Source organism: Anomaloglossus baeobatrachus, chromosome 5 (genome assembly GCF_048569485.1).
Source record: "Anomaloglossus baeobatrachus isolate aAnoBae1 chromosome 5, aAnoBae1.hap1, whole genome shotgun sequence".
NCBI lineage: Eukaryota > Metazoa > Chordata > Amphibia > Anura > Aromobatidae > Anomaloglossus > Anomaloglossus baeobatrachus.
In genome coordinates, this window is record NC_134357.1 from 369,987,029 (window position 1) to 369,999,335 (window position 12,307).

The window sequence follows — 12,307 nt, forward strand, 5'->3', positions numbered from 1 at the left end:
ATAGGAGCTAGAAGAAAAGGAATTTCCGGTAAGTAAACAAAATTCCCTTCTTCTTTGTCGCTCCATTGGGAGACCCAGACAATTGGGACGTCCAAAAGCAGTCCCTGGGTGGGTAAAAGAATACCTCGATAAAAAGAGCCGTAAAACGGCCCCCTCCTACAGGTGGGCAACCGCCGCCTGAAGGACTCGCCTACCTAGGCTGGCATCTGCCGAAGCATAGGCATGCACCTGATAATGTTTCGTGAAAGTGTGCAGACTCGACCAGGTAGCCGCCTGACACACCTGCTGAGCCGTAGCCTGGTGCCGCAATGCCCAGGACGCACCCACGGCTCTGGTAGAATGGGCTTTCAGCCCTGAAGGAACCGGAAGCCCAGAAGAACGGTAGGCTTCAAGAATCGGTTCCTTGATCCACCGAGCCAAGGTTGACTTGGAAGCCTGCGACCCTTTACGCTGGCCAGCGACAAGGACAAAGAGCGCATCAGAACGGCGCAGGGGCGCCGTACGAGAAATGTAGAGTCTGAGTGCTCTCACGAGATCTAACAAGTGCAAATCCTTTTCACATTGGTGAACTGGATTAGGACAAAAAGAAGGTAAGGAGATATCCTGATTGAGATGAAAAGGGGATACCACCTTAGGGAGAAATTCCGGGACCGGACGCAGAACCACCTTATCCTGGTGAAACACCAGGAAGGGGGCTTTGCATGACAGCGCTGCTAGCTCAGACACTCTCCGAAGTGATGTGACTGCCACTAGGAAGACCACCTTCTGCGAAAGGCGTGAAAGAGAAACATCCCTCATCGGCTCGAAAGGTGGTTTCTGAAGAGCCGTTAGCACCCTGTTAAGATCCCAGGGTTCTAGCGGACGCTTGTAAGGTGGGACTATGTGGCAAACCCCCTGCAGGAACGTGCGTACCTGCGGAAGCCTGGCTAGACGCTTTTGAAAAAACACGGAAAGCGCCGATACTTGTCCCTTGAGAGAGCCGAGAGACAAACCCTTGTCCATTCCGGATTGAAGGAAAGACAGAAAAGTGGGCAAGGCAAACGGCCAGGGAGTAAAACCCTGATCAGAGCACCAGGATAAGAAGATCCTCAACGTCCTGTGGTAGATCTTGGCGGACGTTGGTTTCCTGGCCTGTCTCATAGTGGCAATGACCTCTTGAGATAACCCTGAAGATGCTAGGATCCAGGACTCAATGGCCACACAGTCAGGTTGAGGGCCGCAGAATTCAGATGGAAAAATGGCCCTTGAGACAGCAAGTCTGGTCGGTCTGGTAGTGCCCACGGTTGACCCACCGTGAGATGCCACAGATCCGGGTACCACGACCTCCTCGGCCAGTCTGGGGCGATGAGGATGGCGCGGCGGCAGTCGGACCTGATCTTGCGTAACACTCTGGGCAGCAGTGCCAGAGGAGGAAATACATAAGGCAGTCGAAACTGCGACCAATCCTGAACTAATGCGTCTGCCGCCAGAGCTCTGTGATCTTGAGACCGTGCCATGAATGCCGGGACCTTGTTGTTGTGCCGGGACGCCATTAGGTCGACGTCCGGCGTTCCCCAGCGGCAACAGATCTCTTGAAACACGTCCGGGTGAAGAGACCATTCCCCTGCGTCCATGCCCTGGCGACTGAGAAAGTCTGCTTCCCAGTTTTCTACGCCCGGGATGTGAACTGCGGAGATGGTGGAGGCTGTGGCTTCCACCCACAGCAGAATCCGCCGAACTTCTTGGAAGGCTTGACGACTGCGTGTGCCGCCTTGGTGGTTGATGTACGCCACCGCCGTGGCGTTGTCCGACTGAATTCGGATCTGCCTGCCTTCCAGCCACAGCTGGAACGCCTTTAGGGCTAGATACACTGCCCTTATCTCCAGAACATTGATCTGAAGGGAAGATTCTGTCTGAGTCCAGGTGCCCTGAGCCCTGTGGTGGAGGAAGACCGCTCCCCACCCTGACAGACTCGCGTCCGTCGTGACCACAGCCCAGGATGGGGGCAGGAAGGATTTTCCTTTCGACAGAGAAGTGGGAAGAAGCCACCACTGAAGAGAGGCTTTGGCTGCCCGAGAAAGGGAGACGTTCCTGTCGAGGGACGTCGACCTCCTGTCCCATTTGCGGAGAATGTCCCATTGGAGTGGACGCAGATGAAACTGCGCAAATGGAACTGCCTCCATTGCTGCCACCATCTTCCCTAGGAAGTGCATGAGGCGCCTCAAGGGGTGTGACTGGGCTCGAAGGAGAGATTGCACCCCTGTCTGTAGTGAACGCTGTTTGTCCAGCGGGAGCTTCACTATCGCTGAGAGAGTATGAAACTCCATCCCGAGGTAAGTTAGCGATTGGGTCGGTGTCAATTTTGACTTTGGGAAATTGATGATCCACCCGAACCTCTGGAGAGTCTCCAGAGCAGTGTTCAGGCTGTGTTGGCATGCCACCCGGAAGGGTGCCTTGACTAGAAGATCGTCTAAGTAAGGGATCACCGAGTGTCCCTGAGAGTGCAGGACTGCCACCACTGTTGCCATGACCTTGGTGAAGACCCGTGGGGCTGTCGCCAGGCCGAAAGGCAGTGCCACGAACTGAAGGTGTTCGTCTCCGATGGCGAAACGCAGGAAGCGCTGATGCTCTGGTGCAATCGGCACGTGGAGATAAGCATCCCTGATGTCGATTGATGCTAGGAAGTCTCCTTGGGACATCGAGGCGATGACGGAGCGGAGAGATTCCATCCGGAACCGTCTGGTTTTCACGTGTCTGTTGAGCAGTTTGAGGTCCAGAACGGGACGGAATGATCCGTCCTTTTTTGGCACCACAAACAAGTTGGAGTAAAAACCGCGACCACATTCTTGAAGGGGAACAGGGATCACCACTCCTTCTGCCTTCAGAGTGTTCACCGCCTGAAAAAGAGCATCGGCTCGCTCGGGGGGCGGAGATGTTCTGAAGAAACGAGTCGGAGGACGAGAGCTGAGCTCTATCCTGTAACCGTGAGACAGAATGTCTCTCACCCATCGGTCTCGGACATGTGGCAACCAGGCGTCGCAAAAGCGGGAGAGCCTGCCACCGACCGAGGATGCGGTTTGGGGAGGCCGAAAGTCATGAGGAGGCCGCTTTGGGGGCGGCTCCTCCGGCGGTCTTTTTAGGACGTGACTTAGACCGCCATGAATCAGAGTTCCTCTGGCCCTTCTGTGGCCTGTTGGACGTGGAGAATTGAGACTTGGCTGAGGGCCGAAAGGACCGAAACCTCGGTTGTATCTTCCGTTGCTGAGGTCTATTTGGTTTGGACTGGGGTAAGGACGAGTCCTTTCCCTTGGATTGTTTAATAATTTCATCCAATTGCTCGCCAAACAGACGGTCGCCAGAAAATGGCAAACCGGTTAAGAACTTCTTGGAGGCAGAGTCTGCCTTCCATTCGCGTAGCCACATGGCCCTGCGGACTGCCACTGAATTGGCGGATTCTACCGCTGTACGGCTCGCAGAGTCCAGGACGGCGTTCATGGCGTAGGACGAAAAAGCCGACGCCTGAGAGGTTAAAGACACAACCTGCGGAGTAGAGGCACGTGTGACTGCATTAATCTCAGACAGACAAGCTGAGATAGCTTGGAGTGCCCATACGGCTGCGAATGCCGGAGCAAAAGACGCGCCTATGGCTTCATAGATGGATTTCATCAGGAGCTCTATTTGCCTGTCAGTGGCATCCTTGAGCGATGAACCATCTGCCACTGCTACTATGGATCTAGCCGCCAGTCTAGAGACTGGAGGATCCACCTTGGGACACTGAGCCCAACCCTTAACTACGTCAGTGGGGAAGGGGTAACGTGTGTCATTAAGGCGCTTAGTAAAGCGCTTGTCCGGAAAAGCTCGGTGTTTCTGGACTGCATCTCTGAAGTTGGAGTGATCGAAAAACGCACTCCGTGTACGTTTGGGAAACCTAAATTGGTGTTTCTCCTGCTGTGAAGCTGACTCCTCAATCGGTGGAGCTGGAGGAGAAAGTTCTAGCACCTGGTTGATGGACGCTATAAGGTCATTTACTATGGCGTCCCCTTCAGGTGTATCAAGATTGAGAGCAGCGTCAGGATCAGAGCCCTGACCTGCCACCTCCGCTTCATCCTCCAGAGAGTCCTCATGCTGAGACCCTGAGCAGTGTGATGAAGTCGAGGGAAGCTCCCAGCGAGCCCGCTTAGCCGGTCTGGGACTGCGGTCCGTGTCGGAGTCCTCACCGTGGGACCTAGGAGTCGCCCCAGGAGCACTTTGCTGCGCCGACCGAGGGGGGCCTGGGGGCAATGATTCAACAGTGCCCGGGGCCTGTGTTACCGGTCTGGACTGCAAAGCTTCTAGTATCTTAGCAGACCATCTATCCATAGACTGAGCCATGGATTGTGAAAGTGACTCAGAAAGTTTCTCAGCCAACACTGCAAACTCTGTCCCTGCCACCTGGACAGTGGTAGCCGGTGGTTCTACCTGGGCCGAGGGTCCCACCAGCGCCTGAGGCTCCGGCTGAGTGAGTGTCACAGGAGCTGAGCATTGCACACAATGAGGGTAGGTGGAACCTGCAGGTAACATAGCCGCACAAGAGGTACAGGTTGCAAAATAAGCCTGTGCCTTGGCACCCTTGCTTTTTGCGGACGACATGCTGTTGTCTCCTCTTAGAGACATCAGTGAGGGTATATAGCCAAAAGCAAATAATGCGGCCGAACAGAGCAAATGTATACAATATATGGATATATATATATACACTTCGGCACCCAGGGGGGCCAGCACCTAGTAACCGGTGCGGCTTACCGACCGCCCTCAGCGGTTGTGTGTCCACCAGATTCCCTGCCTGGGCCTCCCAGAGCTGTGGAGCTCGGTCTGAAGTTCTCCACCGGCAGAAGTGATGATAACAATGGCTGCCAGCGTTCTCAGAGGAGGAGGGGGCCGTGGGCGTGCCTCAGAAAGTGCGGGAATCTGGTGCTCCACAGTGCTCAGTGAGGGGGGAGGAGGATACCTAAGTATGCTCCAGCCCTCACCGCTGACGTCCAGTCTAGCATCCCGCCCTTACCCCTGACTGGCAGGCCCGGGGGCGGGAGTATGCGGTACTAGGCCGCAAAAGCCGGGGACTAAATTTAGTAACGCGGCCGGCAAACAGGCGCGGTCGGCGCGGTAGTCCCGGCGACACAAAACACACAGCAGCCGCTGCAGCGTCCGTTACACAGGTGCTCTATGCACCGTCCCCAAGGGGACACAGAGTACCTCAGAGAAGCAGGGCCTGTCCCTGATGATACCCGGTCTCCTGTCCGTCAGATTCCCCCAGGGGCTGCGGAGGGAGCCCGGTCCCAGTGCATGGTGACCGGTTAGGATCCCACTTCACCCAGAGCCCCTAAGGGATGGGGAAGGATAACGGCCTTTGTACCCGCAATGGGTACCTCAACCTTAACAGCACCGCCGACCAGAGTGGGGTGAGAAGGGAGCATGCCGGGAGCCCTGTTAGGGGCCCTCTTTTCTTCCATCCGATAAAGTCAGCAGCTGCTGCTGACTAAAATGTGGAGCTTGCGTGAATGTGTGCCTCCTTCAACACAAAGCAAAAAACTGATGGGCCCGTGATGCACGGGAGGGTGTATAGGCAGAGGGGAGGGGTTACACTTTTTAAAGTGTAATACTTTGTGTGGCCTCCGGAGGCAGAAGCTATACACCCAATTGTCTGGGTCTCCCAATGGAGCGACAAAGAAAATTAAAACGTTAAAAGCTCTTAGAAAATGGTATCACAAGCAAGAAATGTATTTTTTTCTTAACAGATAAAAAACTATGCACGTTTGGGATCACTGTCGCAATTACCTGAACAATCATATTACGAGGTCATTTTACCCTAAAATAAACGCTCTAAATATGGGTGTGGGAAGGGGGGGGGGGGCGACTACAGTATTTTTTGCTATTTCGACACACACAAAATAAATGGTGTCATTCAAAAGCACAATTTGACCTGCAAGTAGCAAGCTACGGCTAGGTCAGCAGAAAAATTAGGCGCCGCTCACATCAGCGGTATTTTGCCTCAAAACCGGCTCCGTCACAAATGCGTTTCAGTTCTATTAATTTCCAATGGACTAACGACAAGATGCGGTCACATGGGGTTGTGTATGACGAACACAACCGCATGTGACCATATCTTGCCGTGACTCCACTGGAAATTAATAGAACTGAAACACATTTGTGACGGAGCCGGTTTTGCGTCAAAATACCGCTGATGTGAGCGGCGCCTAACAAAAGCGCAAAAAAGAAAAATTGCCCGTCCTTAAGGGGTTAATTCTATAGAAATGTTGTAGCAGGACCTTAAGTGAGCAGCTCAAGCGAGAAAGCCACCAACATACAGAGATAACGGGGAATGGCCATTGATCATTAATCGTGCCAAATTACCAGAAATATTTAGATGCTACACAAGGGTTACACGAGATACTGAAAGCAAAGGGTTCACATACATGTGATATTGGATCATTTTCCTTAATAATATAATAATATAACCCCCCCCATAAGGGGGGGGGGGACAGAGGAGCGTGAAAAACTAACAGTGATAAACAACCAAAACCATGACACAGCAGGCTCACAGAGACTTATCTGACAAAAAGTGATAAGGAGGAAAACTAAAGCAGGGCGGAAATAACCAGAGAACAGGAGAAATTCCAAAGCACACCAAGGGACATGCAGTAAATCACCAGACTGCAAAACAATAGCAGCAGGAAGCTATAGTCACCTCAGGAAGACAAATTCCTCCATCTTAAAAAGGTGGGCAATAACTGTGATGGGTCTCCCTCAACATGTGATCCAAAATGTAACCAGCAGACTAGAAGAACCTAAAAGCCCCGTTACATGCTACGATTTATCTGACGATCTCAGTAGCGATGTGACACGCCCAGATCGTTGTTATGATTTGCAGAGATCGCTCATAGGTCGTTTAGTAGCGGTCACACGTACACATCTCACAAACGACGCAACATCGTTCAGCGATATATTGTTTGACCAAGGCAGCCGTGTGGATGCTCTTCGATGTTTGCAGGGTGTCAAACGTAGCAATATGTCTGCTGCGTTCCAAATGAACAATATTTTGAAACTGAACGTCGTGTCAACGATCAACGATTTTCACCCTATTTGTGATCGTTCGGAGTCGCACGTAGGTGTCACATGCAACGACTTCGCTAACGATGACGGAAGTGCGACATGGAAACAGTGACCTCTCCGACATATTGTCAGATAAACTGTAGCGTGTAAAGGGGCCTTAACTCCCGCTAGTCTGATCACTAATGAGCACATAGCTAGTCAATGCCCGAGCCTTCCTGTGCAACTCAGAAGTACCAGAGAAAGCATAATGAGGAGTATCACAGTCTGTGGTCAGAACAGCTTCTGATGCCTCTATGACACTTGCGCAGTTTAGAGCAAAACATTGCATGACATGAATATTCTCATAAGGGAACTTCAACCTGCGAATGTCTGATCGCCTGTGCCTTACATTGCAGAGCATCAACACTGTATGATATAGATAAAAATCAAAATCTATGAACGCCGGCCACTGGATGGCGCTCACAGGAAAAGTGACAGGCATGGGGTCATCAGCATATGTGGAATGATGCACCCCTCTGCCGGCAACTGTTAAATGTTGCTGTCAGAGATTGACAATGGCATTTCCCACCCACAGTTGCTAAAGGCACATGATGGCTGATTGAATCAGCGGTCATGTGCATGTAAGCTCGAATCAAAGGCAGAAACAGGGCATATGACATACACAATGTACAGGGTTTAAAAGGAGGTAATCCCATCTTCTGATTAAGGTCTGCAGTGAGCCTATAACTGCAGACTTCTCAATCCTTACAGCATGCACACCACACATTGTCAAGATTCTCTGGTGTTGCAGGTGACAGTATCCGGGCATGTGACTTGCATATATGCAATCATGTGACGACTAGACGGCCTTGCTCAATCCAAGTGAATTGAGTGAGGCAGAGCATGTCTAGTCGAAATATGGCTGGAATTAAGCATACTGTATATTTGGGGTCACATGATCACCTACTCTCGCAGGCGACGCTGGAGAATCCTGACAGTGTGTGGTTTACATGCTGGAAGAATTCAGAAGTCTGCAGTCACAAACAGCACAAGTACATATAGTGGACAGACGCCTAGTCATCCATCATATCTGTGGCCAGCAACCAACATTTACCTCCCAAGCCACGTAAACACATTGAACATTTGGGGAGTTTTTATATCTTCGTATTCATAAGCCAAGACCAGGAGTAATGAACAATTAGAGGATAAGTATAATAGAAACACGGCCCATTTCCGTATTTTTTACTCACTCCTGGTTTTGGCTACAAATACGGAGATAAAATTGAAATACTGAACTTTAGCATATGGCCTAAAGGCTGCTTTACACGAGTCGATATATTGTGCGATGCATCGTTGGGGTCACGGATTTTGTGACGCACTTCCGTCATTCGTAACGACATCTCCTCATGTGACAGCTCCTTGCGAGTCCAACCGATGCCTAATCGTTTGAAATTTGGCCATCGTGTACTCATCGTTTAATTTCATAAAATCGGTCAGTTTAGTCTTAATGAACGACACATTGCAAAGTGTGACACCGTGTAATCGGCCATCCTCGTAGTTGTTTGTGACGTCAGTAAACGTTCAGGCATATTTGTGGTTTTAAATAATCACGCCTAATCTAATCGGATTGGTTGTAGCAGATGAGTTTTGATTGGTTATTACTGTTATAAAATACGGAGCTGTAGTCATGGATGTGTGAACATTCAGCCTTGGCGTCATGCACAGTGTTTTATAGTGCATTATTCCTAATTTTTCTTACGTTTGTTTGCTGGATTTTCCGCCCTCACTCCTTGTTATCCCTTTTTTGTGGTAAGTTGTTATATGCCAATCTTTCCTTTTTGGATCAAAATCGACATTAACCAGACCACAAACAACAAACAAGATTGATGCTAAAGGACACACGAGGCAACAAAGACAGACGCAGAAGAGAAACTATATATATATGGGATGTAACCAATCAACCACATTAGCAGAACTGGATTGAGCAGGTCAGAAGAATTCAGGGCGTGCAACAATCCAGACAACGTCACGGAGGGCTGTATAGTTTACCTAATTACGCCCATACAAAAGACAGATTGACCAAAGGAAAACATGTGTGAAGCCTTTTGGACGTCCGCCATGGCCAATCAAGATATCGATGAGCGCTTTGTGGTCGTTTGACAACACTCAACGTGTGACACATGGACAACTACCTATCAGCGGTACAAACAAAAAAAAAAAAGACTTTGCCAAATAAATCGCACGATGGATTGACTCGTGTAAAGCAGTCTTTAGTGTATGCACCCGACATAGGATGGCTGTAAATGCGGTGTATCCCTAAGGCTATGTGCGCACTAGGCGTTTTTGCCGCGTTTTTAGCGGCGTTTTTTACCGCGTTTTTGTGCTGAAAACGCAGAGTGACATTGCTTCCCCAGCAATGTCAATGGGTTTTCAGAAGTGCTGTCCTCACACAGCGTTTTTTTTTAGCTGCGTTTTTGTGGTGACCACAAAAACGCAGCATGTCAATTATTTCTGCGTTTTCCACTGCGTTTTTCACTCATTGAATTCAATGAGATGTTAAAAACGCAATGAATAACGCATATAGCCGCGTTTCTATGACTAAAAACGCAGCTATACACGCAAGGGGTGGGCACTACAGTGACGTGTACAGGAAGAGGATTCCTTCTGTTGGTAAACACAGAAGCATGAATCCTCCCGGTACCGTCACCGCTGCGTCCACCTCCCGTCCGGTGCCATGTCAGCTCCGTGCGGCGCCATGTCTGGGCGGGAGGTGGAGGCAGCGGCGAAAAACAAAGTGAACAGTAGAAAAAAAAAAATGTCATATACTCACCTGTCCGCAGGGTCCCGGTGCCATGCCCGCTCCCAGCTCCTCCCGGTCCCGCCGCTCTGGCTGTGTGCAGTCTCCCCGGGGCAGGACCTTGCTTGCAGGACCTGGCGCTGATCACCTGATGCAGTCACCTGACGCATCAGCTGATCGTAGTCTCGCCGGCTTTTTCGCGCCCAGCCGGCTATCAGCTGATCCTGCCGTCAGGGGACTTCATCAGCTGATTACCGGCAGCTCTTGCAGCGATCGGACGGGATCAGACTCCTGTCCAATCGATCGCTCCAGGAGCTGCCGGTAATCACCACAGCACATAAGTGAGTATTATTTTTTTTTTTTTTTCTACTGATGCATCAGCTGACTGTATAATCGGCTTTTATACAATCAGCTGATGTGTGATGGGATTCAGGCACTTGAACCTGACACATCATCTGATCGCTTTGCCTTCCAGCAAACCGATCAGATGATATTGGATCCGGATTGGACGGCGCGGGACCCTGACCCAGGATTACTGCGGAGGGGGGTTTATTTCAATAAAGATGGAGTCACTAATTGTGTTGTGTTTTATTTCTAATAAAAATATTTTTCTCTGTGTTGTGGTTTTTTTTTATCATTACTAGAAATTCATGGTGGCCATGTCTAATATTGGCGTGACACCATGAATTTCGGGCTTAGGGCCAGCTATACAGCTAGCCCTAACCCCATTATTACGTAGCTCGCCACCCGGCTTCAGGGCAGCTGGAAGAGTTGGATACAGCGCCAGAAGATGGCGCTTCTATGAAAGCGCCATTTTCTGGGGTGGCTGCGGACTGCAATTCGCAGTGGGGGTGCCCAGAAAGCATGGGCACCCTGCACTGTGGATTCCAATCCTCAGCTGCCTAGTTGTACCCGGCTGGACTCAAAAATTAGGCGAAGCCCACGTCATTTTTTTTTTTAATTATTTCATGAAATAATTAAAAAAAAAAGGGCTTCTCTATATTTTTGGTTCCCAGCCGGGTACAAATAGGCAGCTGGGGGTTGGGGGCAGCCCGTACCTGCCTGCTGTACCCGGCTAGCATACAAAAATATGGCGAAGCCCACGTCATTTTTTTTTTCTTTTTGGGCAAAAAACTGCATACAGTCCTGGAAGGAGGATGCTGAGCCTTGTAGTTCCGCAGCTGCTGTCTGCTCTCCTGCATACACTAGTGAATGGAGGATGCTGAGACTTGTAGTTCTGCAGCTGCTGTCTGCTCTCCTGCATACACTAGTGAATGGAGGATGCTGAGACTTGTAGTTCTGCAGCTGCTGTCTGCTCTCCTGCATACACTAGTGAATGGAGGATGCTGAGACTTGTAGTTCTGCAGCTGCTGTCTGCTCTCCTCCATACACTAGTGAATGGAGGATGCTGAGACTTGTAGTTCTGCAGCTGCTGTCTGCTCTCCTGCATACACTAGTTCTGCAGCTGTCTGCTCTCCTGCATACAATGAACATTTTGAAGAAGGAAATGACATCAGACCTTTTTTTTTTTTTTTTTTCATCAACAATCTTTAATGGCATTGTGCACTGATTAAAAACGCAGTGAGCAAAAACGCAGCAAAAAACGCACCAAATCGCGGCAAAAACGCATGCGTTTTTGCCGCGTTTTTTAGCCGCGGGTGCGTTTTTTAGACAAAAACGCACATAAAAACGCAGCGTGAAAAAAACGCCTAGTGCGCACATAGCCTAAGCCTGACACACAAAACATAGGACTTACACACATAGGATTAGGAATTGATAACAATTTACCTCTTAGTAATTTCTTTCTTGCACATAGGACACTGAGCGCGGCCTTTCTTCTTCTTGCTGAGAAGTTGCAGCATACAAAACCTGGAGGTGGAGAATCAAAAGTTATGAGAAATTACCGTATATACTGGCGTATAAGACGACTTTTTACCCCCTTAAAATAATGGCTACAGTGGGGGGTCGTCTTATACGCCGGATATACGGGGGGGGGGGGGTGTATGTACACTGCAGCGTCCAGGGGAGGTGGGGGCAGCAGCTCTGGAGCGCAGGTGAACGCTGCGGCCTGCATCCTTTGATCTCCTACACCCGCTCATATAATATGCACAGCCGCTGTCCATCTCCAATGGTGCTGAAATCGCACGCAGTGAGGGGCTGGGGCAGCGGTGCATATTATATGAGCCTGCGTCCCAGTGTGATCGCACATGTCCCCCATGTGTTAGATTTGGCCCCCAGGCTGCTGCTCATTCTAAAATAAAAAAGCTTTACTTACCCCTGCAGCGTTTCTCCCTGTGTCCCTGCTTCCACTGTGATCAGGCAGAGAGCTCAGCCTGCTGTGCCAATCACATGACCGCACTGAGAACCAGGAAGTGGAAGAACAGAAGCACGGAGCCAGACAGGAGGGAGCTCAGCGCTGGAGGAGATAAGGAAAGAGGGTTTTATTTTACTTTGGGCAGCAGCCTA

General features: G+C 50.2%; 1 protein-coding gene across 2 annotated transcripts in view; it reads right to left on the reverse strand.

Moving 5' to 3' along the window:
• BRCA1 (BRCA1 DNA repair associated) overlaps positions 1 to 12,307 on the reverse strand; it is a 238,841-nt gene that overhangs the window by 178,866 nt on the left and 47,668 nt on the right. For both annotated transcript variants that reach the window (XM_075349979.1, XM_075349978.1), the window contains exon 4: positions 11,630 to 11,710. In XM_075349979.1, coding sequence (XP_075206094.1) covers positions 11,630 to 11,710 — 81 coding nt within the window. The remainder of the gene's footprint in view (positions 1 to 11,629; positions 11,711 to 12,307) is intronic.